This window comes from Hyla sarda, chromosome 2, assembly GCF_029499605.1.
Source record: "Hyla sarda isolate aHylSar1 chromosome 2, aHylSar1.hap1, whole genome shotgun sequence".
In the NCBI taxonomy this organism is placed as follows: domain Eukaryota; kingdom Metazoa; phylum Chordata; class Amphibia; order Anura; family Hylidae; genus Hyla; species Hyla sarda.
In genome coordinates this window covers 483,293,716-483,311,711 of record NC_079190.1, presented here as the reverse complement: position 1 = coordinate 483,311,711, position 17,996 = coordinate 483,293,716, and the positions used below count along the sequence as shown (strand labels likewise).

The 17,996-nt window shown below is 42.5% G+C and overlaps 1 protein-coding gene and 1 long non-coding RNA gene across 4 annotated transcripts in view; one reads left to right on the top strand and one right to left on the bottom strand.

Moving 5' to 3' along the window:
- LOC130357111 (interferon alpha/beta receptor 1-like) overlaps positions 1-11,411 on the bottom strand; it is a 69,578-nt gene extending 58,167 nt beyond the window's left edge. For both annotated transcript variants that reach the window (XM_056559504.1, XM_056559505.1), the window contains exons 1-2: positions 11,288-11,411; positions 2,571-2,710 (exon numbers count right to left, since the gene is read on the bottom strand). In XM_056559504.1, coding sequence (XP_056415479.1) covers positions 2,571-2,710; positions 11,288-11,357 — 210 coding nt within the window. In that variant the 5' untranslated portion in view covers positions 11,358-11,411. The remainder of the gene's footprint in view (positions 1-2,570; positions 2,711-11,287) is intronic.
- LOC130357112 (uncharacterized) lies at positions 4,899-16,764 on the top strand. Of its 2 annotated transcripts, none has more exons than XR_008889108.1 (3): positions 4,899-5,124; positions 14,895-15,049; positions 16,445-16,764. It is a non-coding gene; the product is annotated as an uncharacterized LOC130357112 (long non-coding RNA). The 2 variants fall into 2 exon arrangements; XR_008889109.1 differs by lacking the exon at positions 4,899-5,124 and adding an exon at positions 11,536-11,658.
- Positions 16,765-17,996: the final 1,232 nt, after the last annotated feature.

Here is a 17,996-nt window from a genome sequence, read left to right as displayed (position 1 = left end):
ATAATTATCATATATATATACCTGTGTGTGTGTGTGTGTGTGTATATATATAATATTTTTTTTTTTCTATTTCCCCAATATGGGAGCAATTCGCACAAATACATTTTTTGGAAGGAAAGCTAAAAGTCCACTATAATGTGGTAATCACATGGTGACAGACCCTCTTTTGCAAGTTGCATAGGCGCTTCTATTTTGCCCATGGAGCACACGTGGTATACAGATATTCTAATGAATGTAACTGCATCCACTAAACACCCCACCCCTCCCCAAATGGCATATGGGGGCAGCTGCTAAAATACCAGCACCTGTTTGAGTCACATGATTCTATGGTAAAACAAAACTCCAATTTTACTAGCTCACCCAGATGTCAATTTATTTATATATTCCCAGGAGGAATAAAAGAGGAACATCAAAATGTCCCAGAATATTTACCTAGTAGACAGAGGATGTATAACTATGCTGCTTCTATATGCAATAAGAAAATAGTATACTGTGTAGTCCTTACTTCAGTGTTTCCCAAACAGAGTGCCTCCAGCTGTTGCAAAACTACAGCTCCCAGCGTGCCCGGACAGCCTTTGGCTGTCCGGGCATGCTGGGAGTTGTAGTTTTGCAACAGCTGAAGGCACCCTGGTTGGGAAACACTGCATTACTCTAATAATATCAGATTTCATTCTGCCATCTATTTTAGGACAAGGTATAAAGTACACCATGTAAAGCACAAGATCCTTAAAGGGGTACTCCCATGGAAAACTTTTTTATTTTTAATTTTTATTTTTTTTTATCAACTGGTGCCAGAGAGTTAAACAGATTTGTAAATTACTTCTATTAAAAAATCTTAATCCTTCCACTACTTTTTAGGGGCTAAATACTACAGAGGAAATGCTTTTCTTTTGGGATTTCTCTGATGTCATGACCACAGTGCTCTCTGCTGACCTCTGCTGTCCATTTTAGGAACTGTTCAGAGCAGGAGAAAATCCCCATAGCAAACATATGCTGCTCTGGACAGTTCCTGAAATGGACAGCAGAGAGCACTGTGGTCATGACATCAGAGAAATCCAAAAAGAAAATAATTTCCTCTTTAGTATACAGCTCCTAAAAAGTAGTGGAAGTTTTTTATAGAAGTAATTTACAAATCTGGCACCAGTTGATAAAAAAAAGTTTTCCACGGGAGTACCCCTTTAATAGGCCATCAATATCTAATCAGTGGGGTGCCGAACCCCCGGACCCCCACTGATGAGCTGTTTTATCAGCCATAGCTCCATCATATACACAATAAATAGGGCTGGAAGCAGACTGCTCTATTCATTGTGTAGTGGCCATGCCTGGATACTACAGTTCAGCTCTTAAAGGAGTACTCCACTGGAAGAAAAAAAAGAAATTCTAAATCAACTGGTGCCAGAAATTTAAACAGATTTGTAAATTACTTCTATTAAAAAATCATAATCTTTCCACTACTTTTCAGCTGCTGTATGCTCCACAGGAAGTTCTTTTCTTTTTGAATTTCCTTTCTGTCTGACCACAGTGCTCTCTGCTGACACCTCTGTCCATTTTAGGAATTGTACAGAGTAGGAGCAAATCCCCATAGCAAACCTATCCTGCTCTGGACAGTTCATAAAATGGATAGAGGTGTCAGCAGAGAGGAAATTCAAAAAGAAAAAAAAAAAACTTCCTGTGGAGCATACAGCAGCTAAGTACTGAAAGGGTTAAGATTTTTTAATAAAAGTAATTTACAAATCTGTTTAACTTTCTGGCATCAGTTGATTAAAAAAAATATATAAATAAATAAATAATAATAATTAATAATAGTTTTACCCCTTTAATGGAATGAATGGAAGCTGAGCTGCCGTAACCTGGTATGGCCACTACACAGTGAATGGCGCTGTCTGCTTCTGGCTCCCTTTACAGCAGTGGTCTCAAACTGTGGCCCTCCAGATGTTGCAAAACTTCAACTCCCAGCATGCCCGGACAGCCAACGGCTGTCCGGGCATGCTGGGAGTTGAAGTTTTGCAACATCTGGAGGGCCACAGTTTAAGACCACTGCTTTACAGGGTACATCAGCTTCTATACAGCTGATCAGAGGGGGTGCAGGGTGTTAGGATCCGCTGATCAGAAATGAATGGCTGACCCCCACCATAAGACATGAATGTGGGATTGGTGAATCCTTTAGGGTAGGGTCAAACGTAGCACATCCGCAGCGTATTGTATGCTGCGGATGCGCTACTGCCCGTCTAAGTGTGCCTCCAGCTGTGCCCATGTCTTGCTCGCAGCAGCAATCCGCTGCTACGAGTAGACACAGGGGGAGCTGCGAGTTGCGCATGCATGCGCAGTGTACTCCAGACATCACGGCTGTTCTCGGCCTAGCTCAGGGAGCAACCCCGATATCTGGAGAGCTGCGCATCCGTGTGCGCCTCGCAGCTCTTTCTGTGTCTGCTCATAGCGGCAGATTGCTGCAGTGAGCGGGACACACGGGCACAGCTGGAGGCACACTCTAGGGACGGGCAGTAGCGCATCTGCAGCATCAAATACGTTGCGGATGCGATATGTGTGACCCTACCCTGAAAGTTACTTACCTCCTCAGATGAACCATTTCTTCTGAGAGTTCTATTATAATTTTTCAAGACAAAATATGGGCTTGTGTCTGGCACTGAAATCTTTACTATTACTAATGCATCACTGGATTGGACAATGACGCTGGGCGGAGGTGTAATCTCTGGTGAAAAGGGAAAGGTAAAAAAATATTTTGTTAGATTATTGTGAATAAAAATTACATTAAAAAAATAAAATAATAAGAAAAATTGTTTATTTATATAACACAGAACAGAGCAACATTAACTAAATACATAGACAGACTGGTACAGAGGGAGAGAAGTCCCTGAGTCCAGGGGCGTATGATCTATAACGGTGTTTACCAACCAGGGTGCCTCCAGCTGTGGCAAAACTACAACTCCCAGCATGCCCGGATAGCCTTTGCAGGTGCACAAATTATTATTATTTTTTTCTTATAAATAGTTTATTTTATTTACACTATAAAATAAACTATTATAAAAAGTATACTGACCTATAAAATAAAATGAGCAAGTCATTTGTAGCACACGTAAAAAAAAAAAAAAAAAATGTAAAAAAACATTGCCAAAACTAAAACACTTTGTTAATACTGCCTCCATAAATATGAAATAAAAAGTGATCGAAATATTTTATTATATTTATCTCAAAATGAAGCCTCAATAATGCCAACTTATCCCACTAAAAACAAGTTCTCATACAGTTCCATCAAAAAAATAAATAAAAAAAAAACACAAAAAAAAATTCAAAGTTACAGCTCTCAGAAATAAAAACTAATTTTGTTATTTATACCCCGTAATGGTCCCAATTAGAGATGAGCGAACTTACAGTAAATTCGATTCGTCACGAACTTCTCTGCTCGGCAGTTGATGACTTATCCTGCATAAATTAGTTCAGCTTTCAGGTGCTCCGGTGGGCTGGAAAAGGTGGATACAGTCCTAGGAGACTCTTTCCTAGGACTGTATCCACCTTTTCCAGCCTACCGGAGCACCTGAAGGCTGAACTAATTTACGCAGGAAAAGTCATCAACTGCCGAGCAGAGAAGTTCGTGACGAATCGAATTTACTGTAAGTTCGCTCATCTCTAGTCCCAATGAAAACGACTTGTCTACTAAAAACATTTTGGCACCCCAAAGCCTCTGCAACTTGTTGAAATGCTGACAAAATATCCTATGCTTTGCTATCCTTTGCTTTTATTTTTGTAAAACACTTATAGGGTTAAAGGGGTACTCCAGTGGAAAACTTATTTATTTATTTTTTTATTTTTTTTTTATCAACTGTTGCCAGAAAGTTAAACAGATTTGTAAATTACTTCTATTAAAAATCTTAATCCTTCCAGTACTTATTAGCTGCTGAATACTAGAGGGGAAATTCTTTGCTTTTTGGAACACAGAGCTCTCTGCTGACATCACGAGCACAGTGCTCTCTTCTGACATCTCTGTCCATTTTAAGAACTGTCCAGAGTGGGAGAAAATCCCCACAGCAAACATATGCTGCTCTGGACAGTTCCAAAAATGGACAGATGTCAGCAGAGAGCACTGTGCTAGTGATGTCAGCAGAGAGCTCTGTGTTCCAAAAAGCAAAGAATTTCCCCTATAGTATTCAGCAGCTAATAAGTACTGTAAGGATTAAGATTTTTTTTATAGAAGTAATTTACAAATCTGTTTAACTTTCTGGCACCAGTTGATTAAAAAAAAAAAAATTTAAAAAATTTTTTAAAAATTTCCACCGGAGTACCCCTTTAATAAACGTAAATGTAATTCAAATACTTTGAACGGTGCAGTTTATAAAATGGGGTGATTTATGGTGGTATCTAATATACATGGCCCCTAAAATCCATGTCAGAACTGAACTGGTCCCTAATAATGTGGTCCAACCGCTGGAACCCCCTACCCCTTATCCTGAGAATAGGGAATAACTTGTAATTGTGGGTACACCCTTTTAAAATATTAGAAAGAAGAGGATGTCTATCACGTTTCTTAAAGGGCTTTTACCACAAACATAAATGGACGCATTATAAGCAGTTCTGAAGATGTCTTGATTATATATAACGTCTGATCATGGGGGTCCTGCAGCTGGGACCCCCCCCCCCCCCCAATCTCTGTGTAGCACCCAGCGTTCGTTTAGAATGCTGGGTGTCGGCAGCGGGGGTCATGATGTCACGACCACGCCCTTAGTGACTTCACACCACGCCCCCTCAATGCAAGTCTATGGGAGGGGGCGTGGCAGTCGCCACGCCCCCTCCCATAGACTTGCATTGAGGTGGCATGGTGTGACATCACGAGGTGTGTGGTCGTGACCTCACAACCCCTGCCTCCCACTCCAAGCGTTCGGAACAAAATGTTCAAAACAATGGGGCAGCAGAGTACCCCTTTAAGACCAAGACGGTCACACATGCTCAGTTCAATTGCATATTGCTTGTTTGTCTCTACTGTGTATGCAAGCAAGGGGGATTGTGGGAAAGTGTGTGCTCTGTTGCCTGGCAACTGCAACGTCCCAGTTAATAGAAGAAACCAGGAAGTGATCAGATCCATCGGGGGAGAAGAACAGTACAGGGGTGTAGGTAATTTTAGCTAAAAAAAAAACAGCACATTTGTGCTCCTTTACATATATGTATGTGCAAAACGTCTCATTTTACAAACTTTTGCTACCAACTTTACTTTGTGGGAAAACCCCTTTAAGACTAGGATTACTTCAGTGTGGGGAAATTTTGGGCCAAAAAACGCTGTGGCCAGATGTTAACTGGAAATCAATGAGGAAGAATGAAATGCTGGACACACATGGGGGGGGGGATTTATCAAAACCAGTCCAGAGGAAAAGCTGCCCAGTTGCCCATAACAACCAGGTTGCTTCATTTTTAACCAGGCCTCTGCAAAATGAAAGAAGCGATCTGATTGGTTGCTATGGGCAACTGGGCAACTTTTCCTTTGCACATGTTTTGATAAATCTTCCCCCATGGAGATTTTTTCTTTTGCCCTTTTTTCACTCTTTTTCAAACTTGCAGCATGTTGAGGGTATGGAATAGTTTTTAAGTAAATCTAAGTGTTTTTCCTCCCATAGCAAACTAATGCAAAATAGATTTCAAATTGGTGTCTTTGTCTGGCGTTTCTCCACAAACCCCCCCCCCCCCCCCCAAAATCTTCAGTAATAAAAACTTAAAAGCAGATCTCTGGCGAAAAAAAAACTAATAAATAAACTTATCCCCTATCCACAGGATCGGGGAAAAGTTGCTGATCGCGGGGGTTCGACCGCTGGCCAGGCAGAAAGGAAATTCAAAAAGAAAAGAACTTCCTCTGTGAAGTACTAGAAGGATTAAGATTTTAAATAGAAGTAATTTACAAATCTGTTTAACTTTCCAGCACCAGTAGATTTAAAAAAAAAAAAATGTAATTTTTTTTTTTTTTTTATTGTTTACCTACTGGGAAGAGGGGAGCTGCTACGGAGCAGGATTGTGACATCATCCAGCTCCGTACCGCACGGCCCCTAGCTGTAATCAACAGCCAGGTGCCACAGCTATTAACTTTGCAAGGCTATTAACCCCTGGCTATATCCAGATCAAAGCTGTCTGTCCGATCTCCTGTCTGTGGCTCCAGCCTGCATGGGCGGGGGTTTTCAGTGAGTTTCCTGCTACAAGTTCGAGTTGCAGCAAATTTTTTGCCACAGGTCAAACTCCCAGTGGGAAACTCACTGAAAACCCTGCCCGTGTGAACGTACCCTGTACATTCACGTGGGAGGTGGCACAAACCTCCAGCTGTTGAAAAACTACAACTCCCGGCATGTCCAGACAGCAAACTGCTGTCTGGGCATGCTGGGAGTTGTAGTTTTGCAAGATGTGGATGGCCACAGTTTAGAGAGCTATGCGCAGTGATCTGCAAACTGTGGGTTTCCAGATGTTTCAAAACTACAACTCCCAGCATGCCCAGACAGCATATGGCTGTCTGAACATGCTGGGAGTTGTAGTTTTGCAACAGCTGGAGGTTAACAATTTAGAGACTACTGCCCAATTTAGAGACCACTGGCCACACATCGTAGAAATGCTAAATCATGTGGATTTTTGGATTTTCCACTGTACATTTTGGTGCAAAAAGACGCTGAAAAGAAATGTTCCCCTGACAGCTGCCAGAGTGAGATCGGGGACATGATAAAGGACATATCCTGATGCTGTGCTGCTGCTTGTCTGAAGGGGAAGGAGGGAGGGAGGCTGTAGAGTAGTGTTCCCCTGATCTGTCCATTCTGACAGCTGGGGGGGGGGGGGGGGGGGGGCAGCTGAAGAGAATTGTTCCCCTGCTCTGGGATTGCAGAGAACTGTGTCCAGGCACTGCATAACTACAACTGCCGGCATGCATGGTCAGTACATGCTGGGAGTTGTAGTTTTGCAACAGCTGGAGACTTGACCCCCCCCCCCTCCCCCAACAGGGTACATTCACATGGACGGGGGTTTACAGTGAGTTTCCTGCAAGTTTGAGATGCGGCGAACTTTCCACCGCAGCTAAAACTCCCAGTGAAAAATTTGCTGAATTGAATGCTTTGTTTCCAAAACGGAGCCTCCAGCTGTTGCAAAATAATTCCCTGTATTGCCGGACAGCCATTGACTGTTCAAGCCATGATGCAACAGCTGGAGGCACCCTGTTTGGGAAACAATGCTGTAGGGTATTTTTGGTATCGGAGGCAAGTGTAACACTTGCATCCGGGTCCATTCCTATGTAAATCCCTAATTTAGGCCTCAAATACGCATGGCGCTCTCTCACTCCGTAGCCCTGTCGTATTTCAAGGCATCAGTTTAGGGCCACATATGGAGTATTTCCGTACTCAGGAGAAATTGTTACAAATTTTGGGGGGCTTTTTCTCCTTTTACCCCTTATGAAAAGGTAAAGTTGGGGTCTACACGGCATATTAGGATAAAATTTTTATTAATTTTTTACACTTTCATGCTGGTTTTGCCCCATACTTTTCATTTTCACAAGAGGTAAAAGGAGAAAAAGACCCCCAAAATTTGTAACCATTTCTCCTGAGTACGGAAATACCCCATATGTGGATGAAAAATGCTCTGCGGCCGCATAACAGGGCTCCGGAGTGAGAGGGAGCCATCTACATTTTGAGGCCTAAATTGGTGATATGCACAGGGGTGGCTGAGAGTTACAGTGATTCTGACATAAATGCGTAATAAGGGGTGCAGTGAGCATTTACACTTTACAGGTGATTGACGAGTTGTCGTTAAAGTTGGACAAAAAAATGAAAAAAAAAAATGTCCCTAAAATCTTGGTGTTACCCCAAATTTTTCATTTTCACAAGGGGTAATAGGAGAGAAATCCCCCCCAAAATGTATAACCTCATTTCTTCTAAGTATGGAAATACCCCATATATGGATGTAAAATGCTCTACGGACGCACTACAACGCTTAGAAGCCAATTAGCATAATTGTTTTTGAGAGAGAATTTGGCTGTAATTGAAGGCTATGTGCATTTCGGAAACTACACCCCTCACGGAATCTAATAAGGGGTGCAGTGAGCATTTACACCCCACAAGTGTCTGACAGATTTTTTTGAACAGTTGTCAGTAAAAATGAAAAATTAAATTTTTCACTTGCACAACGTCAGTGGGTTGTAAATGTTATCTCATTATTCATTTTCATTTATGTGTAATTATTCATATGGATTGTACCATTTGGTATTATCACATTGTCTTTATGCACACAAGATTATGTTATGACTAGATACAGCAATTGTCCCAGGTTGCTATTTTCTGAAATTACACAATTTTTGTAGTATCCATTATTGATTTAGCCTCTTGGGGACTCAGGGCGTACCTGTACGTTCTGAATCCCGCTCGCGCGATATAACACGGGTTCACGCGGTGACCCCATGTCATATCGGGTCGGTCCCGTCATCTAACGGTTGGCGGGACCAGGGGCTAATAGCACAGTGACGCGTGCTTTTAACCCTTTAGACAATGCGGTCAAAGTTGATTGCTGCGTCTAAACTGTAAAAAAATCATTCCCGGCAGCTCAGTCGAATTTCAGTGAAACCGTGATGTCCCAATCAGCTAGGATGCGAGCGGAGGGTCCGTTACCTGCCTCCGGCACGTCCGATCGGCGATTGATTGCTCCAAGTCTGAGATCCAGGCTTGACCAATCGACCGTCGATAACACTGATCAATGCAATGCTATGGCTTTGCAGTGAACAGTGCTGACAATCAATGTAATGCACACATTTTCCTGCGTGTATTTATGATTTTTTTCAGAAGTACGACAAAATCAAACCTATATAAGTAGGGTATCATTTTAACCATATGGACCTACAGAATAAAGATAAGGTGTCAGTTTTACCGAAAAATGTACTGCATAGAAATGGAAGCCCTCAAAAATTACAAAATGGTGTTCTTTCTTCAATATCATCGCACAATGATTTTTTTTTGTTTCGCCGTAGATTTTTGGGTACAATGACTGAAGTCATTACAAAGTAGAATTGGTGGCGCTGTAGTTTCCCAAATAGTGTGCCATGTGGGTTTTTTCTGCTGTTCTGGCACCATGCCCCCAAAAACTTTCAGCAAAATTAGCTTTCCAAAAGCCCAATGTCGCTCCTTCCCTTCTGAGCCCTTTAGTGCACCCACAGGGCACTTTACATCCACATATGAGGTATTCCCTTACTCGAGAGAAATGGTGGTACAAATTTTGGGGGACATTTTCTCCACACCATCTTCTCGCAGGCTGCCAGGGCCCCGTACAGGAGATTGTGGGGGGTCCGGGGGGTACGTTTTTCAGGACTGGACTACTCCTTTAAGGTCAAAATGGGCTCTGTCCCCAAGGGACTAGACTACCGCTTCTCATGGTAGGGCAGACACTAAACTCAACTGAATCCGTCGCCCTCTGCCGATATCCATTCTACCATGGATCTGCCAGAACTTTGCGGCTTCCATTTTAAACAAAACCTACAACAAAAGTGTGAACTATCTATAGCTGTTTATTTATGCCTTTTATGTATGTTATGCCTTTGTGTTGCTGTCATTTTCTATGGAGACTAAATTGCGTTGGCCAGACTGGAACACTATATACGGATTATAAGAACGTGGCAAAATTTTATAGAAACGCTGTTAATATAAGCAACACAAAGAGAAACACAGCCGCACATCCACCATTTGTAATTTGATCTACTTGCTTCTCAGCATAAATTCAAAAACTAACAGGTTGTTCGTATACATTTTGATCAAAAAGTACAAGTCCACTCGCCACGTCAAGGCCACCTCGTTAGAGTGGGTCCCTAACCTGACACTGGCATAGCGCCCAGCGGCAACCACTGCCTCCGAGACCCCATGCCCAACGGGGGGAGCGACCCAGTGGCCAGGCAGCCCTGCTACTGCCCGACCAAGCCCCCGGCTCTGGGCCACTCCACCCCACAGACAAAGCATCACAGAAACAATGGCCGCCACAGAGAACCACACCTGTATGAAACCTACCATGTGCTCACTGCCAGAGGGCTGGGAGAATGGTAGGAGGAAACCCTTATGCAGTTTCCTACTAATTAAAAACGCCTGGAAACTGTATAAGGGTTTCCTCCTACCATTCTCCCAGATCTCTGGCAGTGAGCACATAGTAGGTTTCATACTGGTGTGGTGCTCTGTGGTGGCCATTGTTTCTGTGATGCTTTGTGTGTGGGGTGGAGTGGCTGGGGGCTTGGCCGGGCAGTAGCGGGCTGCCTGGCCACTGGGTCGCTCCCCTGTTGGGCATGGAGTCTCTGAGAAAGTGGTCGCCGCTGGGCGCTATGTCGGTGTCAGGTTAGGGACCCACTCTAATGAGGTGGCCTTGACGTGGCGAGTGGGCTTGTACTTTTTGATCAAAATGTATACTAACAACCTGTTTTTGAAATTATGCTGAGAAGCAAGTAGATCAAATTACAAATGGGGGATGTGTTTCTCTTTTTGTATTGCTGTTAATTTTAAGCATTTTTTTTTTTTTTTTTTAGAAATTTTGGCATGTTTTGTGGACCTTATGGAAAATTAGGGCATACATTTACATATGTTCATATTTTTTATTTATTTTTTCCCCCCCAGTCTTTATTGTTATAGCGGTCAGGGGGTATGCCAGTGTTTAACAACCAGTGTGCTTCCAGCTGTTACAAAACGACAACTCCCAGCATGCCCTAACAGCCTTCGGCTGTCCGGGCAGGCTGGGGCTTGTAGTTTAGCAACAGCTGGAGGGACACTGTTTGGGAAACACTGGCATAAGCCTTTATACACAATAAACCCGCTTAACAACATTCCTCACAACTATAGGCAATGGAAGCCAGGTGCAAATCACCATAGCAACCATTCATATCACAGCTCTAAGGCATAGAGAATGAAAGCAGCAATGTGATTGGTTGATAGGACAGCCAATCACGTTGTACATCTTCTCCATGCTGGGAGTTGTAGTTTTGTAACAGCTGGAGGCACACTGGTTGGGAAACACTGTAATAGGCCTTTATACACAATAAAAACCCGCTTCACAACATTCCTCATTATAACTATGGGCAACGGAGGCCAGGTACAAATTACCATAGCAACCAATCACATTACAGCTCTAAGGCAAAGGGGAGAATGAAAGCAGCGATGTGATTGGTTGACAGGACAGCTAATCATGTTCTACATCTCACCTTATGTGACTTCAGCACACAAGCACTAGGGGGCGGCAGAGACACCGGGCAGTAGCCTCACACACAGCTCTACACTGACTCATTCTCACAGTTACTGACCTCTATTGCCGACTGCCATGCCGGCTATCCACGTAACAGGCAGAAGCAGGGAGACAAGCCGCCCCGCCATGTCCTCCCGTTCTATCAAACCCGATATTTCACTCTCCTCGTCCCATCCCTCCGATCTCAGCTGTCATGCCCCCTTTCAGGACCGGACCTCCTACCTTTAAACAAAAAGTGTCTCCAAAACGTGTTCGTTAGCAGCCATTTTCTTGTAGCCGCAGCCTCATTAAAGTGAACGGAGCAGACTTTGGGAAAATGGCCGCGGAGACGGGGACAGAAGTAAACTGCGTCGTTCATCCTATTTTTACACAGATTTCTGAGGCTTTCAGATTCGTTGCTTATAGTGTTATGCTTCTCGCGTTTCAAAGGTACAAAGTGAAATGTTTTTTTTAAGGAGAATTTTTGCCCCATAACTGCTCCAAACAATGTCCCATCTCTTTGCTAACTAGTGATTCAATGACAGAATATAATACTATTCACTGCAGTCAAGGTTGAGGGTGTAGGCTGCACCTGAGCTTCCTCAGCTTCTCAGTATAACATTCACACCACGTTTTTGCAATACAGTTCCCGTATCAGGTTTTTGATGAAAAACTGATTCCTCAAAACCTGACTAAACTGTATCAAAACGTGTGTACAAATTTCCCACTCGTATACAGTTGAAAAATGATGTCCGCTTGCATCGACTTTGTAAGAAAAAAAAGTATAAGTTTTTAACTTTTCACTCCATTTTGAATAACTTTTCACTTGTTTGATTGAAATTCCAAGAATACAAACTGTGCAAAGTCAAAAACCATATGGTGAAAACCAGATGGAACCGTACGCACATACGGTTCTGTACGGTTCCCATTGACTCCCATGTAAAACCGTGGTAGACTACGGTTTTGGGTACGGGGTAAAAAAACTGACAAAACCGTATAGGATGCCAAACGGACACAACCTGATGCATCTTTTGGCTTACGGTTTGCAATGGAGAGTCAATGCATACGGTTTTCAATGCGGTTCCATATGGTTTTCACATTGAAAACGTATACGGAAACTGTATTGCAAAAACGTGGTGTGAATGCACCATGGTCCAGCAAAAATAGCACTCATACAACAGATTTAGTGTTCTCAATATATCGAACGTATGTCTTCATACAAAACCGTAAAATATTCCCCCAGTGCTCGTCGCTGATGAGGTCTATGGCATCAATTCAGATCTTGCGGCTCCTGACGCTATTGAGGAAGAACTGATGAAAGATAGCACACTTGAGAACAGGAAAATTAGATTCCTAATGGACTTGCTGGAACTAATATTGAACAAAAATTACTTCCGGTTTGGAGATGATTTTTTTTTATGCAGCAGCAAGGAACTTCGATGGGGTCCCCAGTGGCCCCCAGTGTAGCAAATATTTTCATGGATAGATTTGAAAGACAATTTGTTACAACAAGTCCATTAGGAAAATATGTGAATATTTGGCTACGATTCGTGGACGACGTGTTTGTACTGTGGTCGGGCACACGTCCCGAATTGGATAAATATATTGAATATCTGAACAACTGTAACCCACTTATTAAGTTCACATGTGAAAATAACCAAAAGGAAATACACTATCTGGATGTCCATATCACAAAAATGAACAACAAATTGGAAACCTCACTTTTTTCTAAGGAGACAGATAGGAATAATCTTCTCCATAGAAATAGTGGGCATGCACCGCAAGTATTTAGGGGGATCCCTAAGGGCCAAATAGAGAGGGCTAAAAGGATATGTAGTACACAGGACGAATATGAAAAAAATAAAGAAAAATTAATTAATACATTTGTACAAAGAGGATATAGTAAAAAATGTGGTGAAGAAGCAGGGAAAGAGGTTGATGAGACACCCAGGGAACATCTGAGGAAGAGAAAAGATAGGAACAAGGAAGAAAATGTGTTCTTTTCAGTTTGATGGACATTCTAAATTAATAAAGAAGGTGATCAATAAGTATTGAGGTATGTTGAAAGAAGACTCGAAATATGGGGTTCTGTTTAACCCCTTCAACACTCAGGGCGTACCTGTACGTCCTGAGTCCGCTCCCGTTCTATAATGCTGGGCCACAGGGGTCCGGCCCGGCACCTAGCAATGGCGGGGACCCGTGGCTAATACCGCGCGGCACTGATCGCGGTGCTGCACGCTATTAACCCTTTAGACACGACGTTCAAAGTGAAAGTAAAACGTTGCCGGTTAGCTCAGGGGGCTGTTCGGGATCGCTGCGATGAAATCGCAGCATCCCGAACAGCTGTAAGACACGAGGAGGGTCTCCTACCTTCCTCCTGGTGTCCGATTGCCGAATGACTGCTCAGTGCCTGAGATTCAGGCATGAGCAGTCAAGCGGCAGAATCATTGCTCAATGTAAGAGATCAGGGCATGCAGTTTTATAGCCACTAGAGGGGGCTATAACACTGCAAAAAAAAGTGAATAAAGATCATTTAACCCCTTCCCTAATAAAAGTTTGAATCACCCCCCTTTTCCAATAAAAAAAAAAAAACGTATAAATAAAATAAAGCAAATCCATACACAAGGTAAGAAAGATGGAGCACTCACCAGGTCTTGCGGGGGGAATCAAGCTTCTTTATTCATATAGACAGGCTTGCCAGCATAGGTATATAAAACACAGAAGTATATAAAACACAGGTAACTGAACTAGAGGAGAGACTTCGAGCCCGAGGTTACCCCAGCAAGGTTTTAGTAGATGCACGTATCAGGGCAGACGGGATTGACAGACAAAAGTTACTTAAGCCGCGTCAGAAAAAGAGTAGCGACAGGTTCACGTTTGTGTTTGCTAGCACACCCATGAACGAAATAATAAGAGCAGTCCTTAGGAATTGGTACATTTTACAGCAGGACGAAGGTTTACAGGATTGTACAGCAGAAATGCCCATTGTGACATACAAGAGGAGCACGACTATAGGCGAATACATAAAAAAACAAAAGAAAAATAATGAAAAGAAAAACGCATCCAAAACGCACTGGATGTCTGAACATAAGCTTGTAGGTAACTTCGCCTGCGGTATGTGCTCCTTCTGTGGTCATAATCCGGGACTTAAAGAGGTTAAGCTAGGCGGATACCTGGTTAAGGTAAAACAATTTATGACGTGCAGATCGGATTTTGTGGTCTATTCAGTCTTTTGCGATTGCGGCCATTTTTATGTTGGGAAAACAATTAGGCCACTTTTTCATCGCATAAGAGAGCACTTTAGATCGCTTAAGACTGGCATAGGAGCCGCAAAAAACTGATCGCTCATGTGAACACATACCACAGTGGATCCATGAAGTGTCTCCGTTTTGCAGCTTTAGAAAGGATAGGAATATCCGGTACAAGGGAGGATAGACATCAGAAATTATTACTTAAGGAATCCAGATGGATATCCAGACTGAATGCCACGTCTGGTTTAAGTCTTAATGACAGAATAGAAAAAAATCATTTTTAATTTAATGTTAATCCCCCCTGCGTCTCGCAATTACAGGTGTCTTTGTTTCTAAAGGTTTTATTATCACACTTCTGGTAAGGTTGTTGTTTGTTGTTATGTTTCCATGGTAATGGTTCCTCCCGCTACCTTTATCCTAACGCACCTGTGTTAGGAATTAATTAGGGGCCTGACGAAGCGCTGTAAGCGCGAATACGGACCGTCGCCCATTCCTCTCCCCCGCACGCCTAGCCGCTCTCCCCTATGTGTACCTATGCTGTCAAGCCTGCCTATATGAATAAAGAAGCTTGATTCCCCCCACAAGACCTGGTGAGTGCTCCATCTTTCTTACCTTGTGTATAGATTTGCTACAGATTTTTCATATGTGAGCACCGGGAAGGTCCGGACAGCTATCACACCTGTGTGCCGTGAACGGTTAAAACTTCAGTGCCGGGTTTCTCTCTGTTAGGACTGTGTAAATAAAATAAAGATATGTTGTATCGCCGTGTGCGGAAATGTCTGAATTATAATAATATATTGTTAATTAAACCACACAGTCAATGGCATATGCGCAAAAAAATTCCAAAGTCCAAAATAGCGTATTTTTGGTCACTTTTTAGATCTTGAAAAATAGAATAAAAAGCGATCAAAAAGTCCGATGAATACAAAAATGGTACCGCTAAAAACTTCAGATCACGGCGCAAAAAATGAGCCCTCATACCACCCCATACGCAGAAAAATAAAAAAGTTATAGGGGTCAGAATATGACAATTTTAAACATATACGTTTTCCTGCATGTAGTTATGATTTTTTCCAGAAGTACGACAAAATCAAACCTATCAAATCAAAGTAGGGTATCCTTTTAATCGTATGGACCTACAGAATATAGGTAAGGTGTCATTTTTACTGAAAAATGTACTGCGTAGAAACGGAAGCCCCCAAAATTTACAAAATGGCGTTTTCATCCATCCATCATATGGATTTTTAGGTGCAAAATTGAAAGCATTATGATTTTTTTAAAGGGAAGGAGGAAAAAACGAGTCCTTAAGGGGTTAAAGATAAACCCAGGTTTGTATACTGCAGAGGGAAATCAATTGGGGACATGTTAGTAAGAGCAGATATAAAGAAAAAACGCATGCCTAAACAAACCTTTTTGAAAGCTAGAAAATGGTACATTTCCAAGCGGTTCGTGTCAGAACTGCAATGGCATTGTAAAAGGGGACACAGTGACCCATCCAATGGACTAAGTTCCCAATACATGGATGGTTCACTTGTGATACGAAGCAAGTTATATACCTTATCAAATGTCCATGTGGTAAGGTATATATCGGCCAAACAGCTAGGTCTATTAAGATTCGTATAATGAACACAAGAGTGCAATTAGGACTATGGCAAAAAAGATAACACAGGAGAAGGGAGTAGAAAATACTAAATATGGAGAAACCAGTGTGGCAAGATATTTTTGGGAGAATAACCATCAAATATGTGATTTAAAATGGATGGTGCTGGAGGAAGTATGTGGTTCAGGGAGTGAAGAAACAAGAAAGAAATTACTAAAAAGGAAGTGTATTGGATTACTAAATTAATTTCTATGTCCCCGAACGGTATTAATGAAAATTGCAATTTGAATGTATTTTTATGATAGATGCTATACTGATGTATTGATTTATGGAAATAACATCTACCATTATGTTTGACAGCTTTATATATGATTTTAATTCATAGACATGAAATCTCGCGAGATTACGGTCCATAAGTAGTGGTGGTGGGTTCATTCACATTAGGCTTGAGAAAGGGAGAGATCCTGAAACGGCGCCCTGCATTTTCACCTTCGGGTGAGCATTTATTCGCTGTTTGGAGAGAAGGCAGGAGGTACGGCTAACATGGACACTGCTATACGGAGCTCCGGCTGGAGCCTTAAGATCTGAATTGATGCCGTAGACCTCATCAGCGACGAGCACTGGGGGAATATGAGGTGTTCCTTTACACTGTTCCCGTATTTTAAGTTTTTGTATGAAGACATACGGTCGAAGTAAAAGTGGTATATTGAGCATGTGTGTCCTGGCGAATGTTAGATAGTATCTCTATAACAATGCCTATAAGAATGGCAACCAGTGGTCCCATAACAGTCCCAACCACTTTGCTCCAAAAACATACAGATGTTCCACACAGTGAATAACAGTGTGAACAATGCCAACTAGTGCCCCATAACACTGCCAAACCGTATATGCTAATTTATTCTGCGGGTCAATACTGTTCGATACATTGCCTAACTCCTGTGATCTCCATATTGCTGCAGAAGATGGGTTCTGTTGTAAGTATTTGAGCAGGTCTCCTAAAGTGATAGTGTCATTAAACTAACATTTTGACATGTTATCCAGTAATAGCCAGGTAATGTGTGAGGCAGCGCTCTTCACTCCCTGGCCAGCTACCAGAACCGACTCTTTCACTCCATAAACTAATTATGTCAATCGAATCCGGCTCTCTGCGCTTCACTCCTTGGCTGTCAATCAAATCCGACTCTCTGCGCTTGACTCCTTGGCTGTCAATCAAATCCGACTCTCTGCACTTCACTCCTTGGCTGTCAATTAAATCCGACTCTCTGCACTTCACTCCTTGGCTGTCAATTAAATCCAACTCTCTGCACTTCACTCCTTGGCTGTCAATTAAATCCAACTCTCTGCACTTCACTCCTTGGCTGTCAATCAAATCCGACTATCTGTGCTTTTCTCCTTGGCTGTCAATCAAATCCGACTCCACGCTTCACTCCTTGGCTGTGAATTAAATCCAACTCTCTGTGCTTCACTCCTTGCCTGTCAATCAAATCTAGCTCTCTGCATTTCACTCCTTGGCTGTCAATCAAATCCGACTCTCTGCGCTTGACTCCTTGGCTGTCAATTAAATCCAACTCTCTGCGCTTCACTCCTTGGCTGTCAATTAAATCCAACTCTCTGCACTTCACTCCTTGGCTGTCAATTAAATCCAACTCTCTGTGCTTCACTCCTTGGCTGTCAATTAAATCCAACTCTCTGCACTTCACTCCTTGGCTGTCAATTAAATCCAACTCTCTGTGCTTCACTCCTTGGCTGTCAATTAAATCCAACTCTCTGCACTTCACTCCTTGGCTGTCAATCAAATCCGACTTTCTGTGCTTTTCTCCTTGGCTGTCAATCAAATCCGACTCCACGCTTCACTCCTTGGCTGTGAATTAAATCCAACTCTCTGTGCTTTACTCCTTGCCTGTCAATCAAATCTAGCTCTCTGCATTTCACTCCTT